The sequence below is a fragment of the Podarcis tiliguerta genome (assembly GCF_965153285.1).
Source record: "Podarcis tiliguerta genome assembly, chromosome: 3".
In the NCBI taxonomy this organism is placed as follows: domain Eukaryota; kingdom Metazoa; phylum Chordata; class Lepidosauria; order Squamata; family Lacertidae; genus Podarcis; species Podarcis tiliguerta.
In genome coordinates, this window is record NC_139536.1 from 51,467,276 (window position 1) to 51,488,950 (window position 21,675).

Genomic DNA, 21,675 nt, shown 5'->3' on the forward strand with positions numbered 1-21,675 from the left:
ACATAACATTCTGAGGTGTTTAACTGTTTAAAATATAACACACTAGGCTCATCTGAATGCCTGAAGGCAGACCTGTGGTGGGCTGCGCTTCTGTCTTGACTGGTGATTAATGAAACTATCCTATTCTTCTTATTTCAGCTACTGTTGGTAGTCGATGGATGATAGGAGTTACAGAAATAAACAAAGGCTCGACTTACGGCAACCACGGCCACAAGGAAAAATGAAAGCGAAAACTCCAGAGACTGCTTCATACCCAAAGGGAAGATGCACACCTCCTGTGGACTGCAGTGTACCATTCTCCTTCAAATCTACGGAAGCCGAATGCAGTGAGATGGCCATGAATTCATTCTCTTTGCCCCTTATTCCTCCAATTTGCAGGGGATATTGGTTCATATTCTGCACATTATTTTCAAATTTCCCCCTATTCAAATTAAGGAAAATAAAATATGCAATGACAAGTGTAGCAAGCATCTGAAGGAATTGATGATCAGTTCCTTCTTCCCCATAATCTTTAGCGGATTAACACTGTCAATCCGTTTTAGTCGTTTTATAAGAAAGTGAAATTTATTTTCTCCAGAAAATAAGCCTTATCACCCGTGAATTTGTTCAATCCCTTTCAAAAACTGTCTGAAATTAGCCATCACACAGTGAGGCAGCAAGTTTCGTTGTTTAATGATACGCTATGTGACATTCTCCCTTTCGTCTGTCTTTAAGTTCTTACCATCCAGTTTCCACACCAGGCGTACTTTTTCTACACCATAATTTTGTGTCTCCTCCCTCTTGATTTTTCCCTAAATAACTTCCAATGTTGACCTTACTTCAGCCCCGATAATTTCAGTTGCCCTTTTTGTGTGTTTTACAGCTCTACAGTGTACTTTTTAAGTTGCAGTGAGCAGAAATGTGCACAGCATTCCAAGTTTGGCAATATATTTTTCTATAAAGGAAGTTTTATTCTCAGCCCTATATGCCCTTTTCACAGCAGTTGGGTACTGTCTTTTATTGGGCTATCCACTTTGACCATAAAGACCTTCCCAGTTACTGTCAAATTTGACCCCAGCACTGTACATGTAAAGTTAGCATTGGGGACAGTAACTTTTTACAGTTAACTTTATTGCTTATTCACCTCTTTCTGAACTCTCTCTAGTCCCTTTTTGTTTTTAACCACTCCGAATAATTAGGTCACATCATAAACTCTGGCATGTCACTGCTCATCCCTATGAAAAAGTAAAAAAAAAAAACCCACCACCCACTCCAATACAGATATTATCGGGGACCCTGTTTACATCCCTTCACTATGAGAACTGTATGATTAGTCTGAGGCTCTGCTTCCTGTCACTTAACCAGTTACTGATCCTTGAGATCTTACCTGCTACTTTGCCATTATTTCTAAGCTGGTTCAGAGCTTTTGTTGAGGGACTTCATCAGAACATTTTGAAAGTCCACATGTCTTGTTGACACTCAAATTAAGGGATAGTGAGACAGGACTTGTCTTCTGAAGGGTTATGTTTAGCAAGAATTGTTGTTCTGCAGATAAAGTTGCCCTGGAACATTAAGTGGCCTGTAATTTCTTGGGCCTTTTTAAAAAATTGTGTTACACGGACTGCTTCTCTGGTGCAGAGGTGGGTGCTTTTGGCAGTGGGGCTCAGCACTTCATCAGCTGGCAGCTCCTCAGATGCTTGGACCTTTCAAGCTTGCCTTACTTTTCCAGATTAGGAAAGCCCTGTTGAAACATAGTCCCTGTTTGGAAGTGACAAATTTCCCTTCACCAACTTTTGCCCCAAATTTCACTGTAAAATTCATGCAGGCGCAGAGAAGGTAACCTGTGCTAGAATGAATGAAACCGGCTGACATCACTTGTAGAAGGATCTGTTCCGTCAGAGAGGAACCTCAAGATTTTGTGGGTGATGTCTTAGTGTAATTTGGCTGTCGCCACAGTAGCTATGCAGTCAATATATAAATGTACCGTGTCATCAGCAAAATGGACAAGTGTTGAAGAAATGGGTGATGCAAGCTGTTAGAAAGACTGCTGTTCAGTAAATGCTGAATGTGTTTACATTCATTGTGTGTAAGTCTGCAAAGATTGGTGGGTTGTACAGTAACACTGCCAGTGCCTTTAGAAGTTGTGTGGGAAGGTGAAGGTTGGAAGTGCAGGTATCATAGGCACCATATGAAGAGAAGCTGCACCTGCCTTTTAATGAGTATAAGAAGACTCATTTGGAGTTAAAAGCTGGTAATTTTTAACTGTGTATCATAGGACAGGAATCTTTACAAGCTACTTTCCTTGTTACAAGTACTAGGGTTTTGTTTTCAGGTTTTTTTTTTTTTGGTTTTTTTTGCTCTAAGTAAAGGATCTACAGTGGTACCTTGGGTTAAGAACTTAATTCATTCCGGAGTTCTGTTCTTAACCTGAGGAACCACTTTAGCTAATGGGGCCTCCCGCTGCCACCGTGTGATTTTTGTTCTCATCCTGAAGCAAAGTTCTTAATCCAAGGTACTATTTCTGGGTTAGCAGAGTCTGTAACCTGAAGTGTCCGTAACCCAAGGTACCACTGTATCCAGAAATCAGCACTTTAAGCATGTTTGAGAAATCACTTGTCCTCAAACGTACTTAATCTGGGCTAGATCATGTACTTGTCAAGCATATTTGACCTTATCAATATAACCAATAAATAATAAAACTGCTAGTAGCAGTAAGCAAAGCAGGGTCCGGGTATGGTTTCAAATTGGATGGGGGGCCACGTGTTGGACTAGATGACCCTACAAGTGTACTATTTTATACCCTGCTTTTTCCTTTGTCTGTTTGGGTTTGGTTATGTGTAGGAGAAAATGCAGGAGATATTTGGATGTCTACTATAAATCATTTCAACAATATCTGAGGTCTGAACTGGTGGTGGATAAGTGACAGTGGTCTGTTGAAGGTGAGAAAGTTACGTAAGTGTATACTTGGACCTAGCTATCAATAACCACCAGAAGCAAATATTTGGCTTTTTTCCCCATTGTGCTTTTGTCATAATTTGACAAAAGGAGGGAGAGAAAATAAAAAAAATGTTTTTTGCAACGATATATACTCTATAAAGCAAAACCTTTAAGTCTTCATTGAAAAAGGGGGTGTACAACAGTGATGTAACAAAAGACCATCTGCCAGTCATATATTTTCAGGATGTGCTGTTAAGTTAGTCACATTCTGGAGGGGGGGGGGTGAACATATTTTGACTAGTGATGTTGCTTTTACTCTTTACTACAGAGCTCCATGAGCTGAGCAGCTGTTCAGAACTGAAATACTGCTCTTTTGGATTATTTTTTCAGAATGTTAAAATTCACCACTTTTAAAACCATGTTGATGCATGCTAATTAGAATCCCCCCTCTCACACCTTATGACTATTACAGCATGGAGCAAACTCCTCCTCACTGCCACTTAGTGGAACAAGCTGTGGCCACAACAGAGGGCCAATGCAATTAACTCAGTCCATAAATACCAACAAGGAAACAAGAGGAGTCTGTTCACACAGTTACTAGCTAATTAAATGCAGAGGAATTACACAACAAACATGGCGTTAGGTGACCCTTACCTACACTGAGCTTCCTCTGAGGAGCGTATTTCTAGGATGACTGATCTGCTTCCAAAACACACAAGCAGTGATCCTCGGACACCACTGAGTCAGTAAAAGGTTTTTAATCATAGTATCATGCATAGGTTGTTCATAATTACCAACAACCCAAAAGCATTAGGACTGCATTACGAATCTCAACTTTCTGGCAGAAGTATGAATATGCTTAGAAAAGGCACATACCTCACCTGTGAATAGTAGCAGAGGTGTGTTGTTCAGTCTGGGCACAACACTGAGCCAGTTTCCCTATCAGCAAGGCTTGTGCCAAGCCCCTAAAATATTCATTTTAAACAGTAGTTTAAAAAGCAGTTTGGAACTCAGCCAGCTGGACCCTCTGATGTTTGGGAACTACACTTGCCTTTGGCTCATTTCCAAGAAGCAACCTTTTGGAAGAGGGTTATCGTTATAAAAGAAATTACTTTCATACCTGATTCATTCCTTGCACTTCCTCAAATTCTTCTGACTGCAGTGAGAGTTGGAGGCATAAATAGTCGAGGTTTTGTGATCTGTTATGCTTATTTTGACATTCTGAAAACCTAAAATTTGAACATGTACATTTAACACTGAATCCAAGCTCTCCACAAGTGGGCAGGTAATGAGAAAAGTATCACCTGAGATTGAAAGGGCACTTGCCAAAATAACAAAATTTGACTCTGGTTTGGTGTATTAAAGCAATTTCGTATTGTCTTGTTAAGTATCAGTGTTCACGCCCCATGAACAACTGTATGTTTTAAAATTGCCTTAACAAAAATAATATTAAATATTATGTTTATATAAAAATAAAGCTGTTAAAATAATGAATGTTTAGTTTGCAATTTTTATGAATCTACATGACCCAATAACTTCAAACTGGTAAGACAGAAGAGGTCCAATATCTGGCTTGCTTTTAAACCCCCCCCCCAAGTTCAGCTTGAAACAATATAATGGAAGCATTCAGTTGCCTTTGCTTTTAAGAACAAATAATATATTCTACTGTGCTCTTCACTGTTTACAGGTTTTTAAGATGCCACTGCCAAGCATCCACCTCAAACACTTGGGCTGATTCATACAGCCCAGTTTGTGACCCACACAATGAACACAATCGTATGATGGCCTGCTCATCTGAAGACTTCATTATATTATGATTACAGTGGTACAGAGGTACCTCAGAAGTTGAACAGAATCCTTTCCAGAAGTCTGTTCGACTTCCAAAACGTTCGGAAACCAAGGCGCGGCTTCCAATTGGCTACAGGAAGCTCCTGCAGCCAGTCAGAAGCCAGGGAAGCCACATCAGACATTCCGGTTCCAAAGACTGTTTGCAAACCGAAACACTCACTTCTGGGTTTGCGGCGTTTGGGAGCCAAAATATTTGACTCTCAAGGCATTTGCAAACCAAGGTATGACTGTACAGTCTATTCTTGCTATTTGCACATGATGAACACCACCACCAAGGGATTAGATTTGGTCTTGTCATGTCATCCTAAGCAGTTTTACTTTTTTATACCTAAAAAGGATCTTTTCTGAAACAAAACAAAAGTTATAAAGGCAAATACAGCAGAAATGCTTAGTAACTAGCATCAGAGAGGGAGACATCAGAGTGGGACAGGGAAGACACATAAGAAAATCACAAAAGCAGCCTTTCAAGATTCACTTCTGTAATGAATAACAAAAGACCTGAAAGTTGAATGTTGTAGAATTATCAAAAGAACTTGGCTATTAAAGGGTACGGGTCTTAAAATGCCACCAGAATTATACCTGCACATGAAATGTGTTTTAGGATCGATAAGTAAGCGCCAGTTACTTCAAACTTCAGACTGGGCAAAGGACTAAAGAGCAGGTCAAGTCACAGTTGTGAACAAATCCTGAAGCTGCTACTTACCTTATCAGTAGACATAAATTGCAATGGTTTTGGTGATGGTTTAAGATCAATGAGCTAAACTAGAACATTAAAATGTTGCAGAAGTACTGTAAAATTACAGCCCTTGAAAGCGCTATCAGAATTAACACATAACAGCTTCGAACAATGAAATAAAGAAAAAGACTTCCTAAAATAAACAATTTATTGAGGAAAGGCCTTTAGATTTCATCAAACAGCCTTTGCATAACAAATCAAGCTGGCCAATAAAAAAACAACAAAAAAAGGTAGAAGTTCACAGTCAGTGCACTCAACAAACAGGAGAGTAAAAACAAGGTCCAGAATACCTGATATAACACTAACCTTTGCTTTTTTTCGAACCTAGAAAGTTCAAAAATACTACATATTAACTTTACAGTTCTCAGTCATATGAGAAATGGAGGCGAAGGAACAAAAATAAGGTCATGGTCCATTATACAGTAGTAATGGCACTTTCACGGAAACATGCAGCTTCTTTGAACTCGTGGGCATCGTCCCGGGAGCAACGCCCACCAAAGGAAAATGAATGAGAGCAGCAGTAGAAGTGACGCTGGTCACCTGTGCAGTCTTCAGTCACGGAAACTTTTGAACTGTATCCTGGGTCTCAGCATAGTCTTTATGTAAATATTACATACAGTAGTGATTAAGAGATACTTCACCAGAGAACAGGAGGCCACGCATTGTGCATAACTTCATTCTTCATCTGTACACACCTGGGATGGGTTATAGTGACCGGGAGAAAACAAAAATAATCAAATCTACTGTGCACAGGTTCAATGAGGGCTCTGCAACTCTCTGTAAAGACAGCGCTGCTCATTCATTTACAGGTAGGTAGCCGTGTTGGTCTGCCGTAGTCAAAACAAAATAAAAAAAATCCTTCCAGTAGCACCTTAGAGACCAACTAAGTTTATTATTGGTATGAACTTTTGTGTGCATGCACACTTCTTCAGATACACACATGATCATTCACATTGATCATGAGACCTCTCCCGCTGAAGATCAATAGGCAAAATGGTGGTTACCAGCGACACAAGGGGTCAGGACATCGGATGTTAACCAGAAGGTTGCGGTTTGAGCCCAGTCAGGGATCGCTGTAGGCAGGATTCCTGCATTGCAGGGGGATGGACTCGATGACACCCGTGGTCCCTTTGAACTCTTAAAATTCTTTGATTCCATGAAAACATTCCATTTTCATTTCTGAATGGAGTGCCCAACACCAAAGATGTTTGCTAATGGTATCAGGCTTTCCCAGCTCATAATAGAATAATAATAATAATAATAATAATAATAATAATAATAATAATAATAAAAGTAATAGTAATAGTATTTTACCAAGAATTAAGCATGTTAATTAAATGTTTGCAATAATGTTTCATTGAACTCAATCATAGTGGATAAAAAAAATCACCAGAAATGCGCTATAACCTAAAACAGACTAGGCTGCCATTAACACCCAGAGAAAAGGCAGCTAGCTCTGAAAGGGCACACACTGCTCCTCTTCCAGTACTTTCCCCCATTGTGGGAGGAAATGCATAGGGTTGCATAGGGTTGCCTTTCCAGACGTATACTGGTGTGAATACTCACTCCCGTGGGGGATTTAACAAGATACATTTTAAGTGATTTCAGTATTATATATTTAAACCATCACAACTCACTCTGGGACCTCATGGTCAAGGATGGATAGGAAAATCCATTAATAATAATTTGTTCTTTTAAAACTAAAAATTGTTTTAGTAAGCACTCCATGTCTCTTCCTTCTCCTCTCCGGTTGGCTATCTGTAGTCTTTTAAAGGCACTAAACCCTCAGTAGAATTGTGAGAGAGGAACGTGGGGACATCCTGGCTCCCCACCCCTCCACACATAGGAAAAGGCCTCCAGGTAGAAAACCTTCTGTACTTGCACTGGCCAGGGATCCTACATGAGGAGAGCATTTGTCCTCCAGCAGAAGGAGGGTAGTGGGCTGAGCAAGTGAGATGTGACAGAATGGGTGAAGCCAGCAAATATCACATGATATTATCACATGTCTAAGTAGGGCTTAAAGGAAGGAGGAAAGACTCTGCTGTAGTTTTTCAAGCTCTCATGTGATTACAGTCACGTGAAGGAGATGGCAATGTTTTACGGCGCTGCTCTCTAGATGGCATGCTTGAAGGCCCACATGCAAACTGCTGTCCATGTGTTGGTGCTGAAGTTCTGAAACACGAAACCTGCAATTCCATGTGCATAGCCTCTCCACATGATCTAGGACCCTGGCCATTTTAGGGGTTTTAACTGTGTGGAGACACAAGGATATAGCAGACTCCCTGCTTCAGAGTATCAGATCCAGCAACTGCCTTGTGCTCCTGGCCAGTGCAATTGTAACCTGAAGAGAGATTCAGTTCTCTAACATCCCAATCCTATTCTTGATGGAAATTAGAACAAAACAAGTTAAACTAACCTTGACAAATGAATGGTCGAGGAGCTGGCTAGCTGTCCATCTCATCTTTGGCTCACTTTCCAGGCAGTGAGAAAGGAAGTCCTTTCCTTCTGGGCTTATCTTTTCTGGGATGGGAGGCTTATGGCCCATCCCTACTCTATACATTATCTGGAAGTTGTGCTCAAATTCATGCCAGGGCCTCTGCAACGAAGGAGGTGTATCAGTGCTGAAAGGGTAAGCTTGCAAATGAATTGATTTAACATAGGCTTGCTGCTGCGCTTCTCCATGAGCACCATAAAACCCTTGAATAGCATACTGTGCAAGTTTCAATTTGGACTGCACTCAGGTCCTGCTTGTATGCTTCCCAATAGCATCTGGTTGGCCACGGTGAGAACAGGGTGCCAGACTAGATGGGCCTTTGGTCTGATCCAGAAGGGCTCCTCTTAGGATTTTAAACAAGTGCACAGTCTTATGGAGAAAAATTCTATCAGTATACACTGGCGGAGGAAGGGGAGTGGGGGGGGGAGTGCCCCATCCCCGGCAGCACGGTCCCGGTAGGGTGCCATCACGGCTGCCCCCCAGTTGCCCACACTGGGCACCATGCCCCTGCAGGCAGTGTGCCCCACCTGCTCTCCGCCCCCCCCCCACCCCAGTGCCGAAGTATGATGCTCCGCCACTCAGTATATAGAAAATTAGCTACTTCCCTGTTCCATTAAATACATTAACACTCAACCTGCACATCAAGGAGCATTACATAACAACTATATGGACCTCTATCCATATATATAATATGGGTATAATATGATACAGCTCTTTGCATAAATCCTACACACACACACACACACACACACACACACACTTGATTACAGGTCTACATTATCAAAAATGGGGAAACAAAGCCCAAAATGAAATAGGATACAGAATAACACTCAGAATGAATGGCCATTCTGAAATGACAGAACCGTAGTGGATTACAACCTATTATTATCTTTCAAATACATTAGAGACCGGGGCATTCTGAAAAACATGTGTTCCAGCAGTAAGTGAAAATTGTTGGGATACAATTACACAGCAGTAAAAGCCCCAATAAATTATACTCAGCAGATGGGGAAGAGGTTCTGCTTTCTATACTGCAGTTATCAGATGCTCAGAACCGAGAGTTTTCTGTATTTCTTGGCTCTGGTAATGGCAGCAAAGAAAACATTCTGTCCCCAAAACATTTCCCTACAACTCAGGGATGGCTTAATGCACATGCTGAATACAAAACGGGGCTTCAGTATTAGTTCAATTATTTTGAGTGCTTCTATATTTGGACTTTCCTGCAGAGCACAGCATAGTGGATGTTTCACTAATACACAACATAAATGCAGTGGCTACATTCCAAACTGGGGGGAAATTTAACAGTCTAGTATCCTGTCCAGCCTGCCCCCCAAAACAAAGCTCCTTCATAAATTATTAGTTTCTACACAGGAATTAAATCCGCGTTGATACTACCACCTGATCTATGTATGTGGGGACAGTCAAATATTTGTGCTTCCAGTCACACACAGTTAACATACAGGTATTTTACTGAAAGGAGAATGAAGACAAATATATGGAGCAGACTTGATTATGTTCTCTCCATTATGAGAAATTTCACGGATGGCATTGGATAACAAGCTGAGATATGCAACAGCCTTACGCTGGCATGTTCTATTTGGTGCTTTGGATGTAATGGGAAGCTATGATCAACTGCAGACACCCTGGCTTATTGTGATGTGCTAAGAAGAGTCAATACAGCTGGCCACAAAGCTTATTCACATCGCAGTTTATTAACCCAAAGTATCCACATCCAAAGCAGGCCTTTGTATGAGGAGAGCACACTGAGCAAATAAAACAGAGCTTTTATTTTATTATCCAAAATGAGTCCTTGTCCTATATGACCTTTAATAGCAACACACACACACACAACACAACAACCCCAAGTACAATTCCTCAACAATTTTCTCAATTTCAGCCACGGGTTTTTTTAGACAAAGTTGGGCATCTTTTGCCCCCAGGCCCCCATGCATACAGAAACACTATTTCACACATATGGGTCACAGGTTGTCCATATGTCTGTTAGACTACCATACAGCTTCATGAGTATTTGAGGTTGGCTTAATCTTGCACAATAACGCTTACCTTCCCAGTGACCATTTCAATCACAACACAGCCTAGACTCCAGATATCTGCTGCACGCCCATGGCCTTCTCCTTTAGCTCTAGTGATCACTTCAGGAGCCATGTATGCTTTGAAACAACACAGATAATCACATCAGATTATATAACAAAAGGAAGAAGAGTCTTCTACAAATGGGATTCATCTGAGAAACCAAATCATGTCCAACAGAATAGTAAGTTACCCATAAGTTTTGTCTTGCTGGCAAGCACAAATTGCTTATTTGATCATCAGCTCTCTGTTACAATGTGTTAAATGCACGTAGTCAATACTTTAAAAATATTTTCACATGTTTAATACGAATCACCTCCAGATATTTTCTGCTAATCTAAAGAGTTACACATCCCAGTTTTGTACTTGCCCCAAGCAATGGAAAATTGCAAAACTGTGGTTATGCTGGACTGCTACAGAGCCAGAAATCCACATCTTTAAAATTCTCTTACACTAAGCAGCCGACAATAAGACTTTATGTCAACTTTAAACCGATGCCTACAAAACCAGATTTGTAGTTTAAAACTGATAGACATAACCAAATTATTTACTTGTGCAGCCGTTGATATAAAATGCTTTAGCCAATACCATTCATCTTTTTCAAAAACAAATAATGTTTCACATATAATTTGTTCCCTGTGTTCCTCTGACTAGAGAGGAATAAACGTTTCATTAGTCTTCTGTTGCAGAGCAAGTGCGAAATGAGCTCCCAAGGTAAAGTCATTCTGCAAATTATTTAAAGATTTTTGAAATACAACTAGTGCTGTCTAGAATGTCTAGAAAGTTTTAGGAATAGAATTCATTTTTAGGAATAGATCTTTTAAAAATTAAATGTCCAAAGTGCATCACACACTCTCTGTTTTCATGACTAACAAATTGGTATTATCATCCCAGGGTATGGGATGGGTGAGGGGGCTGGAAGGGGCATGAAATCAGACACACCCACACCAGTGATTTGTTTTTGCATTTTAATAATGTAAAGCACATCTGATCCTTTTTGTAAATGCTAACTTTGAAGCATGACAAGTCAGACTCGGAGTTGCCTATACTGACTGGCAGTGATTCCTCAGGGCCTCAAGTCAAGAGGTTTGTTCCCATACACAAGGGAATGTGTGCCAGTTGAAATGAATGGGTAAGCCAGCATGGGTAAGGCTAGGCACCTATCAATGTGAACATCAGAGCTCACGTGCCCATAGCAAAACAATGCATCAGAGCAATTGTCTACAATAACACATTTCATTGGTTTTAGTCAGTACACACAAGGAAACTTCCTTTGCATGTTCTCTATTACCTGCAGTCCCCAAAGTACTATTCACTTCGCCAGGCATCGTCTGTGTATTATTCTTTAATTTTACTGAGCAGCCAAAGTCTCCCAGCTTAATCAGCCCCGATGAAGTAAGAAATATGTTTGCTCCTGAAAGGGAGGGGGGAAGAGTGATTGATTCTTAAATAAAAAATTAGACAGGATTTTAAACCCAAAGGAGACAGTTTATTATAGAGTGATCACCCTAATTACTGGTCTGGAGGTCTTGCTAGACAACCAGGCATAGATACAGTGGTACCTCGGGTTAAGTACTTAATTCATTCCGGAGGTCCGTTCTTAACCTGAAACTATTCTTGACCACTTTAGCTAATGGGGCCTCCTGGTGCCGCTGTGCCTCCAGAGCATGATTTCTGTTCTCATCCTGGAGCAAAGTTCTTAAACTGGGGTACTATTTCTGGGTTAGCAGAGTCTGTAACCTGAAGCGCATGTAACCTGAAGTGTATGTAACCCGAGGTACCACTGTATCTACTTACAACTTGTGGAAACAGAAAAAGAGTCTTTCACATAACCAGGAGCTGGGAGATACCCACTTCTTTGATTCATTTGCCAAAGCCTTTTTCCATAACCCAGCACACATCGACTCCCCAAACAGGGAGGGATCTGTTATTGCACCTCCCCCCACTCAGCACCATTTTTCTAAGGGAGGAACAAGAGAGAGAAGCTGCCATTAGGGCTGCAGTTTCTCTACCCCACAAAACGCCACATAGCATCAAATCTCTTTTTCCATCACCCTTAAAGCCTTTAGCTGAGATGGAGAAAGAACCTCAGCCCCCAAGCAGTCTAACTAGCGTTGCTATGAGAACTGAACGTGGCCCTGTAGTTTTTCTCCCTCATCCCTACCAGACAGCCGGACAGGAAGCATTCAGGCAGCTTTCTCCGACTGCCTGGGCTAGCTCCCAATTTCTTTTTCTCCTTCTACAATGGAGACATGTATAGGAAAGTGGGGGTCGGTCCAATAGTCAGGGCACATCCTTCCAAATAAAGATGAGAGCACAAGAGCTCCCCTGTAGAGGCAATATGTAGGACTGTTCCCTCAATTCTTCTAGGAAGGAGAAGAGGTGCAGGCCAGGATGCTGTGCTTAGAGTCAAGAAGCAGCTCCTCACACTGCAAATGGATGCACAGTGGGCTGTCTCAGCAACTCTTACCCAAGCACGTGCCTATTTTCAAGCCTCTGCCCAAACTCCACAACTAGAGGCCAAGCAGCTTGTCGGACCTATGACTCATATCATCTTTTGGCACACACAAAGCAAGCCATTTGGGAAACACTTTCATGGGATAACACTGACCTGATAAAGGAATTTCATTCCAATCCTTAGTTTATGATTGGCAGTGTTAAAACTCTGGCCCTAATGGTAACTTGGATTCCAAATGATGAAATGTAATGGCTAATCAAAGCTATGTAGCCAAGAACAGCTGCCTGTTGGTTATATTCTTTTTTCAGTGCCCAACCTCCTAAAATCTGAAGAGATACTGATTTCTTCATATACTTTTCTTTTATGTATGCTTATGCACAGTTGGGAATTAGTGTCTTGGAGCTTGCCTAACCCCCAGGAATGGGATCCACTAGGATCCAGTGGAGGATTCCCCCGGAGTAGCATTTTTTCACAGATCTCTCCCCTCAACTAGCCACCCTCCAATATTCTCCTGGGCCACCTCTAACCCTCCAGAGCAGATTTCAACAACTCGTGGTGGTGGCTACCAACTGCAGAAACCACCACCAGTAATACATTCTGGCCCCAGAAAATAAGGTTCTGGACGCACTATTCCAGAAGGGAAAGGGTGACACATTATGTTATAATGCTTTAAACTGTAAGTGATTGTAGAATGTTTGAACTGTTTGAGAATGCTTTAAAAAAAATTTTTTTAAAGAATTGCAGGTGTGTTTGCTATCCCAGGCCCCTCTGAGAGGAAAAGCAGAATATGCATTAAATAATAGAATCATAGAATTGTAGCGCTGGAAGGGATCCCAAGATTCATTTTGTCCAACCCCCTGAAATGAGGGAAAGGAAATAAAGAAAGGTGGGGCAATCTCATTAACATGGGGTTTGCGTAGCTTTATATTCCCAAGTTTTGTTATATTCCCAAAGTTTGTTTTTTAAATGCAAACCTGCAGATCAGCCCAGAGCAAAAAGGGAAATGAAAGAATTCAGAAGTGCTGCTTACCTTTGATGTCCCGGTGCACTATGCCATGTTCGTGCAGCACATTGATGGCCGTTGTGATCTGCTTAGTGTAAAGCCTAATGACATGCTCCTGGAGGCCCAGCCTTGACACTTCCTCTAGAGTTCCCTCATCACAGTATTCCATGAAGATGTACATTTCTTCCTATAGTTGGGGAACAAAGAAAGGAATCTGGTCTCATTGCATCTTCTGTATGCAGAGTAAGAGTCTTTCAAATATGCATGCTTCTGTAAGCGACGAATGCCATGTGTTTTTGCCTGGAATGGTAGGTGCACAGCACAGTACCTTGTCCCGGATGTGTTCTATACAGGCAACAGCTGGTAAGGGGGGAAATGGCAACTGTCTGCTGTGGTGGGCTATGAAGATGGTTGCTAAGCATACCAGACAAAAGAAGTTTGGGCCACCATACCTAATGCAAGCGTGATGCTTTTATCTCATACAACATCCATAAGACTCTCTATGCTGCAACGTAAAATATGCAGAGCCAATGTAGACATGGTGCGATATCCATTTCACAGTAGGAACAGACTTTGTAGATTATCGAGTTCACCTGCTGCCTAATGCAGGAATCTTGCAACAAAAGCATCCCTGATAGATGCCGTTCCAGGCTCCACTAAAATACTTCTGCTGGTTTGGAAAACCACCTCCCCAAAACACTCTGTTCTATTGCTTAATCTCTCTTAAAATAAGTTTCTGCTAAGGTTTAACCAAAATCTGCTTCCTTGCAATTTCCACACCAGGCTTGTACCTGGTTGGTGTGGAGGTCCCTTTGGTACTGCTAATGCAGTGGTTTGACTGCACTCCATTGTCTCTCGAGACAGACAGATGCCAACAAACTTCTAGTCCTACCCTCTGAAGCAGACTGCAGAACAAGTCTGTTCCAAATCTAAACTGCCACCCACTTCATGCTGCTGTTTGCTGTGGGTACCCACACTGTACCTGTATCCCCACCTCCAGCAGCTTCAGAGAGGAGGGATTTCAGTTAGGGCCGTCTCTGCTCAACCTCAATCCCAAACTGAACCCACTCCAGCTACTCCTTTTAAGCACATAAAAAGATACTGAGAAGCTGGAGTATGACGCTTCCACATCATACCCAGTTTTGATTCTTAAACAGGAAGGGTGTTATTCGGCTCAGAGTAGACCCACTGAAGTTAATGGACATGATTCACTTAGGAACATGGATATCCCTGAGTTTACTCTGACTAGACTTAGCTGAAAACATCCCCAATTATGGTTCTGAAATATATCACACATCCACTGTTTCCACTGACCATGTACAGATGTGATGAAATGCAACTTGATAATATTAATGTCGCAAGTAAAAGGGGGCCCAAAGGTTCTGTGTGTTCCTACAAATTAAACTGATTAAATTTTGCGGACCTAACTTATTTGCGTGTGTCAGCAACTGAGGTTTGCTTACCCTGTGGAGTTCAACACCAAAGTACCGAACCAGGTTAGGGTGCTTAATGCCTTCAAAAATTTTCAATTCATCTGCTGTTTCTTTGATTGTTTTGTGATCATTTGGTTGAAATCTTATCTGCAAAAACAGTGATTTTTAAAATTAACATTGCTGCTAATACAAAGCAGAAAATAGAAAAATTCAGTGTGTTTTATTAGTCTAGTACTTACTTCTTTCATGGCCATCAGTTCACCAGTGTCAACACTGATGCAGGTATACACTTTCCCATATTGACCTTCTCCTGCAGAATTGTAAGAATAATAACAGTGTAAGCAGCCTGAACATATTGCTCACGATTCTGCCAGTATGAACAATGACTCCTGTAAATATGTGTATGGATCCTCAATGTAACTTTTCTGAGTTCATCCTCTAATGGTATTAATTGAAACTGAGGCTTTAGGCAAGTAGTGTTTAAATTGCTAGAACTTCTATACAGAGAAAGCTGCTTGTGCAAAGTCCCCTCTAGATCATTTCAGAAGAACCTCCTTTGTAACAAATGCAAATTTGTACACACATCACTGAGTACACGAGTAAAATTTTCAACTGATTCCATCCATAAACTACAACAAGACTGTGATTACGCAGAAATGGAAGACCAGGTGATGCACGCATATATATCCTCCTTCACAAAGATGATCATGCGTTTGGGGCGGGGAAAAGGGCAATCAGCCCAAGTGCTTATCCATATACTACTGCACTGACTTATACTCAGCAGATGCTATCTTCAACAACAGTGCATTTAATATGCTGCTTGGGTGTCATGTATTGTAAAATAAACTACAATTAGCAATACAGTTTACTGAAAAGCAGCTTACCAGAAACTTACCGATTTTGTTTCCTCTCTGCCACTTAAAAGTCACCTTTCTCAAGCCTACATGCATGACGTTATCGTAAGATTTGGGAGTGTTGCAAACTTGGCCAATAATATTTTTCTGCCTCATTTCTCGGTACCTCTTTTCTTCAAACAGCTGGACAGATTTCTGAACTGCCTCCATGGGTCCCTGCCTGGAAGCAGTGTCTAGGAATTAAGGAAGAAAGGGGGAAATCTTGAACAAGTCCTGTTACTGCAATTTCAATCCCTGGGATCTCCAGTTAAAAGGAAAGCAGGCTGTAGAGCTGTCAGATCTCTGCCTGAAATCTCAATGAGTTGCTGCAAATCAGACAGTCAGTAGAGGGCTAACACAAGACAGCACCATACATCCATGACTGTCTGGTATCAGCCAAACTTATCAACCTCAGCAGCATTTAGAGAATGACTTTAAGACAAAAAAAGCAAGCAGACTATAAAGAACCATTACTATATGAGTTTAAGATATGGTAAGCTGCAATGCTGATAAAACTCATAAGTACTCATTGTACACTTTAAATTTAGGCCATAAATGAGAATAGACAGGAACAAGCCTCTATTGTCATCTCCCGCTGACCCTTTGCTATGCATGACTGAGGGGTTATGGTGCAGCCACTGTACCACCTCGGTTTCATGTGAAAAGGCATTTACATCTTTGGTTTAGTTTGGTGGTTCTTGAAATGATTCAGTAAATGCCATAACTTTCTGAATCCTCCACCAGAATTAAGAGCTGTCAATGGCTGTCAAGTTTAAGTTTTACACCAATATGCACATTTGTGTATACTAACAGAAATACATACATACACACATACAATTTTATTGGTTTTTGCACGTTTTCCAAATGTAACACCCCATCTTATGCAACATAACAAACCTTTGTCTATCACAGCCTAGGACTTCCATCAACCTCGACTAATGGTTTTCTAACTTTCTTTCTGACATTGCATTTTATTTTAATAGTTATTGCTATAAAATCCAAATCTTAAATAAACTCCTTCTTAGCCCTTTTTTGCAATAATTCATATAGTTCTCCTTTCAAAACTTCTTGCAACCCTACAAGCGATGTACTAACAGAAATACAAGTCTATTTACTAGGAAGATATAGTTTGGTGAGAGCTTACAGCAAAACCAACTGGCATTGAGGGCACTCCTAAAAATCATACCTAGCATTCATGGCAAATCAGAACACAGCTAAGTAGCCAACTCTTATCTTTACCTTTGGTCTGACTGATAAGAGTCCGAAGCTCCCAACTTCTTCGGGCTGATCCACTAGAGTCTCCTTTTGGATAAGTAGGCTCTGTGAAAACAAAATGCTTTAAGAAACTGATGGCACTGATATAGAGCAGAAAACTGATTTATTTGTTTTTACCCACTGCTTAGCACTGGTTCCTGTTGATGTTAGAATATGAAGATGGTTCAAACTATTATTAGGGCCCCACAGTAGTATAAGCTATTTACATAAACACGGAGATCGATTGCATACTCTTTAGAGACGATTTAGTTGCAAGGGTAGAAACAAGCACCACTTGTTTTGGTGGAGGAGGAAGGGGCCGGTGCCATAAAAACGGGTAGCCCTCCACAGAGGCAATGCTCCTTTGGGTCAGAAAGCTATCAGAAATAGTGTTACATGGCACCATAGACTACTGATGCCTCCCCACCTCAAGTGGAAATGCCTTTCTACTCACAGAAGGAACCTCTTGGCTCCATGAATTTAAGATGAATGGGATAAGGGTGGTGGGACTGATGAGACAATGCTATAAAGCATTCATTCTATAGAAATTGAAGGTTATACACATAAAAACAACTGTGCATAGGAATATGATTAAATGTAGAATAACTAAAAAGTGAAAACCAAAATTACTGTCTGAAATAAACTGAAAAGAGTGTCAAAACTTGAAATGTTCTAGGTTCCCATTAGAATCACAGAATTGTAGATTTGGAAGGGTTAATAAGCAAAAAGTTAGGTCTGGAATGGACAATAACCTGATTAGTCATAATGAAGCTGTAAAAATAAGGGCAATTTCTCATTCTATATTTATGGCTGGCTTTCAATAACAGAGTCTGCTTGCTACATGTTGCTATTTCAGTATCAATTTGTAAGGGTATTTGTAGGGGTTGGTCCTAATTATGGAGCGCAGCCTTCAAAGTAGTGGTGCCTCTATTTATTCCACAAGCGTAGTCTCTGCAGCAATCCTGCCTGGTTTCATCACTTGTTGCCTTTCATCATTTAGTTAATGCCCTCTTTGATCATCAGAGCAGTTAATTAGCAGGTTAGCTGATCACTCTCCAGACTTACAATTCCTCATTTTACTTACTGTTAGTGGGGCATAAATGATGCAAACAACTACATTAAATTACAATAGCAGATCTGCTACGAAAAGCGTTCTGTTCTTAAGCATAATAAAGATAGATCCTAATCTGCCGAGAGATTAAGAGAAGGTCAAACTGATAATTCAGCAGAAGAACCTGGCCTTGAAATAAAATGGTTGTTTGTTGGCCTTGAAATACAATGGTTGTTTTAGGAGAAATGCATAAACAATTTGGCAGGGGGGAAGCATTACAATTTAGACAGCAATCACCTTCACGTTCTTCAGTGGGACTTGAGTGGCGGCTTAATGATCTAAACTGCAGTTCAGCAGCAATTGAAGCCAGTCTATCATTTTCAGGGACGCTGGAGCCTCTGTTTAAAAGAACACACACTGCTGCTGTCGTAATTAGCACTTTTACTCCCCGCCCCCAACCATTTTCTAAAAGCAGAAAGCTTAAATAAAGTGGAAATAGCCATGATTCTGTATGTTAATGAAAGCCACATACTAAGAAAGCAAACTAAATGTTTATAGTCTAGATCTGCATCCTGGTTAAAGAGAGAGAGAGAGAGGAATCCCCAAATATGATTGTTCTCCAAAAAAAAAAGCTGCTACTAATATTTGAGAGGGGTAAATGCAATGGCACCAGTACATGCAAATGTACCACAAGGTTACATTTACATTTGATCATAGAGTCACAGAACTGTGAAGCTGGAAGGGACCTTGAAGGCCATCTAGTCAATGCAGGAATCATCCTGAAGCAGGGAAGGGGGAACACTTGTGGAGGCGCCAGATGCCGCTGGTCTACAATAAACCAGGCAACAATCCTGTTAGATCAAAGGAACTTGTCCACTAGACGGAGTTCATTTTTTAAAAAATGGAGCCATCTTACATATCGAAACACATCAGCAGCAATTGGAAGGAATGGCAGGGCAGTATACATTGCAAAGGTATACATGTTTATGCATACAGGTGTATACATACATATGTATATATTAATGGGAGAAAGAAAGAGCCTGTGTCAAGTCATAATGCTATACCTTTGAAAATCTAATTTAAAATGGGTCTCATCCAACTAGACCATACTCAGAATAAATCCACCGAAACCAATGGATTTAAGTTAGTTGATTTCAATGGGTCTTCTCAAAGCATGGCTTAGATGGATTCAACTCAATGTCCAGAGAAACAAATAAAATTAAAGATGACATTATCAATGTACCAGACACAATTGCTTTGCTTTTGCTGGGTTTTCTCTTTATCTGAAATATGGGGTACGCAAAAAGAACAAATGAAGTATGGTAGCATTTGTGCACTGCATGTTGTCCAGTGTGCCAAAGAAACATCTTATGGTGGATTTGTCACCAGTGTAACTCTTCTTGGAAGGTTTTACTACTCACTCTATATGCCCATGGGTAGAATTTTATGAAATTAAGAGAGGTGTACATATTATAGGCTCTCTGTTCAGTATTAGTTCAGTCACACCTAGCTACTATAAAGCTGCAAAGGAACAGAGGAAATGGACTGCATGCATTAATGGTTCTAAAATAAAACTAAATAAAAAATTGTTCTCAAGCATGCATGGTAAAAAAAAAAAGATCTTTTTAAAATGGATAAACATAACGTGCACTTAAAAAAAAAAATCTCACACTTTTAGAAGAAACAAGGTAATCACCAGGAGCATATAATGGAACCATGATGAACTACTAGGATCTAATTGCAAGCAGTTTATATGAGTGATGTGGACAGGAATGAATCTGCTATGTTGTGGAGCTACCTTATATCATTTGTACTGCTGACAGGTGGTTTTGGCTGAGTTGAGTCACCACCGACGGGAGTGGGGCGACTAAGAGCAGGGCTGCAATGGTTCCGTACATCACATGGGACATTCCTGGTGCTGCAGTGAGAAGAAAAGCTTCAGGAAAAGACTTTCAGGTCCATTTTTACTGGATTCTTAAAACACGGTGACTCAAAACAGTAGTCTGAAAAAAATCTTGTGAAAAGTTCGTTTTTTTTAAAAAAAAAAACCTGTAAAATGATTTGAGCTCTAAGTAGATTAAGTTTCCAGTTTGCACTATAAAATTATGCTTGCAACTGAGGACCTAGATTGTTTTCAGCAAGCAAAAGGAGATCCATTTATAAATGTGGAGTACTGAAAACAAAATTGTAAACAAAAAGTGTAGTGAGTACAAATACTGTAGCAGCAGGCATACACTGCTCTTCAGCTATTTGGGCTCACATGCTCTGTCTCCTCACTTCTCTTTTCGCAGAGCCGCACTTTTGATTAAACATGGCTTGCCCTTTTGTCGAGACCTGGAACTGTATTTAATCTTAAATACAGTGGTACCTCGGTTCTCAAACGTCTTCGTTGACAAACATTTCGAAAACTCGGAAGTAAATGCTTCCATTTTCAAGCGTGCCTTGGAGGTCAAACAGCTTCCGCTGCGTGTTTTTCAGTTTTCTCAATTGGATTTGCAGACAGCCCTTCGCGCCTCAGTTTTCGAACATTTCAGAACTTAAACGGTCTTCCAGATTGGATTACGTTTGAGAACCGAGGTACCACTGTTTAAACAAGCCAGTTATGCAAAAGCAGAAGCTTCCAATGTCATTGCAATTTGCAAGGGGAGAGGAGAGGAGAGAAGCATGTAAATCCGAAATCTCCAGCGTGATTTAGTGTGATGTGTGCAAATGCTGTCTCCGCATGATGGCTTTGTATAGTAATTCTTATAGTATATATATTTTTTGTAGGTGTGAAGTGACAACGTCCATAGACAAGTTGATGTGGAAACCCTCTAATTTCCAAGATGCAGAAATGCCACCATATTCAGCTAACTTTCATAATCTACACTTAACAGAAGCAGCAACATCACAGGGATTTGCATGCACATACATGCATGTTTAAAAAACCAGAAGAGAAAGCAGCACAACAGAAGCTTCATTTTCTGCATCTCAGTTGTCTGAGGGTCTTAATAAAACTGTTTTTAAAAATCAGTTAACATTATTGCTAGAGCTACCACTAATTTGTAGTCAATAGCCAAGTTTCCATTTTTCGTATATTATAGATCTAGGAGGGTCCACCTGTTTGGGGGTTAATACTGTTGTTTGCAATCTTTTGAGGAGAAGGAGAGGAAATAGTCAGCAAGAAAATGGGGGGGGGGGAGGTTCAAGTGAAGGTTCAAGAAACTGTAGGATAGGACTGTGGTGGACAGAGATGGGGAGAAAGAGCTGCCTTGCTCTTGCTGCTTTTTATAACTCACACACACACACACAAAACAAACCTCTAGCTCCAGCACTGTAGTAGCATATTACTGAATCACATATCATGGAGAACAGAAGAAAGCAATAAATAATAATAAAATTCAGAAAGTTGTTCAGATATAGAGGAGAAAGGCTATGCCACTTATCAAAATGATGTTACAGAGAGGCAATGACATTCTTCACAGAACTCATAACAATAAGGAAAATTACTGTGGGGTT

The 21,675-nt window shown here is 40.6% G+C and overlaps 2 protein-coding genes across 22 annotated transcripts in view; one reads left to right on the top strand and one right to left on the bottom strand.

The window, feature by feature from the left end:
* Positions 1-4,406, top strand: part of AGPAT4 (1-acylglycerol-3-phosphate O-acyltransferase 4) — a 58,400-nt gene extending 53,994 nt beyond the window's left edge. For 8 of the 11 annotated variants that reach the window (XM_083434224.1, XM_083434230.1, XM_083434228.1 and 5 more), the window contains one exon: positions 139-4,406. In XM_083434224.1, coding sequence (XP_083290350.1) covers positions 139-224 — 86 coding nt within the window. In that variant the 3' untranslated portion in view covers positions 225-4,406. The remainder of the gene's footprint in view (positions 1-138) is intronic. The other 3 variants (XR_014509682.1, XR_014509683.1, XR_014509684.1) reach the window with 3 other exon arrangements.
* Positions 4,407-5,630: 1,224 nt separating this feature from the next.
* Positions 5,631-21,675, bottom strand: part of MAP3K4 (mitogen-activated protein kinase kinase kinase 4) — a 70,243-nt gene continuing 54,198 nt past the window's right edge. For 6 of the 11 annotated variants that reach the window (XM_083434030.1, XM_083434028.1, XM_083434025.1 and 3 more), the window contains exons 17-27: positions 19,976-20,095; positions 18,475-18,575; positions 17,112-17,192; positions 15,875-16,066; positions 15,219-15,289; positions 15,010-15,126; positions 13,574-13,733; positions 11,377-11,499; positions 10,059-10,165; positions 7,917-8,096; positions 5,631-6,195 (exon numbers count right to left, since the gene is read on the bottom strand). In XM_083434030.1, coding sequence (XP_083290156.1) covers positions 6,175-6,195; positions 7,917-8,096; positions 10,059-10,165; positions 11,377-11,499; positions 13,574-13,733; positions 15,010-15,126; positions 15,219-15,289; positions 15,875-16,066; positions 17,112-17,192; positions 18,475-18,575; positions 19,976-20,095 — 1,273 coding nt within the window. In that variant the 3' untranslated portion in view covers positions 5,631-6,174. The remainder of the gene's footprint in view (positions 6,196-7,916; positions 8,097-10,058; positions 10,166-11,376; positions 11,500-13,573; positions 13,734-15,009; positions 15,127-15,218; positions 15,290-15,874; positions 16,067-17,111; positions 17,193-18,474; positions 18,576-19,975; positions 20,096-21,675) is intronic. The other 5 variants (XM_083434023.1, XM_083434032.1, XM_083434027.1 and 2 more) reach the window with 1 other exon arrangement.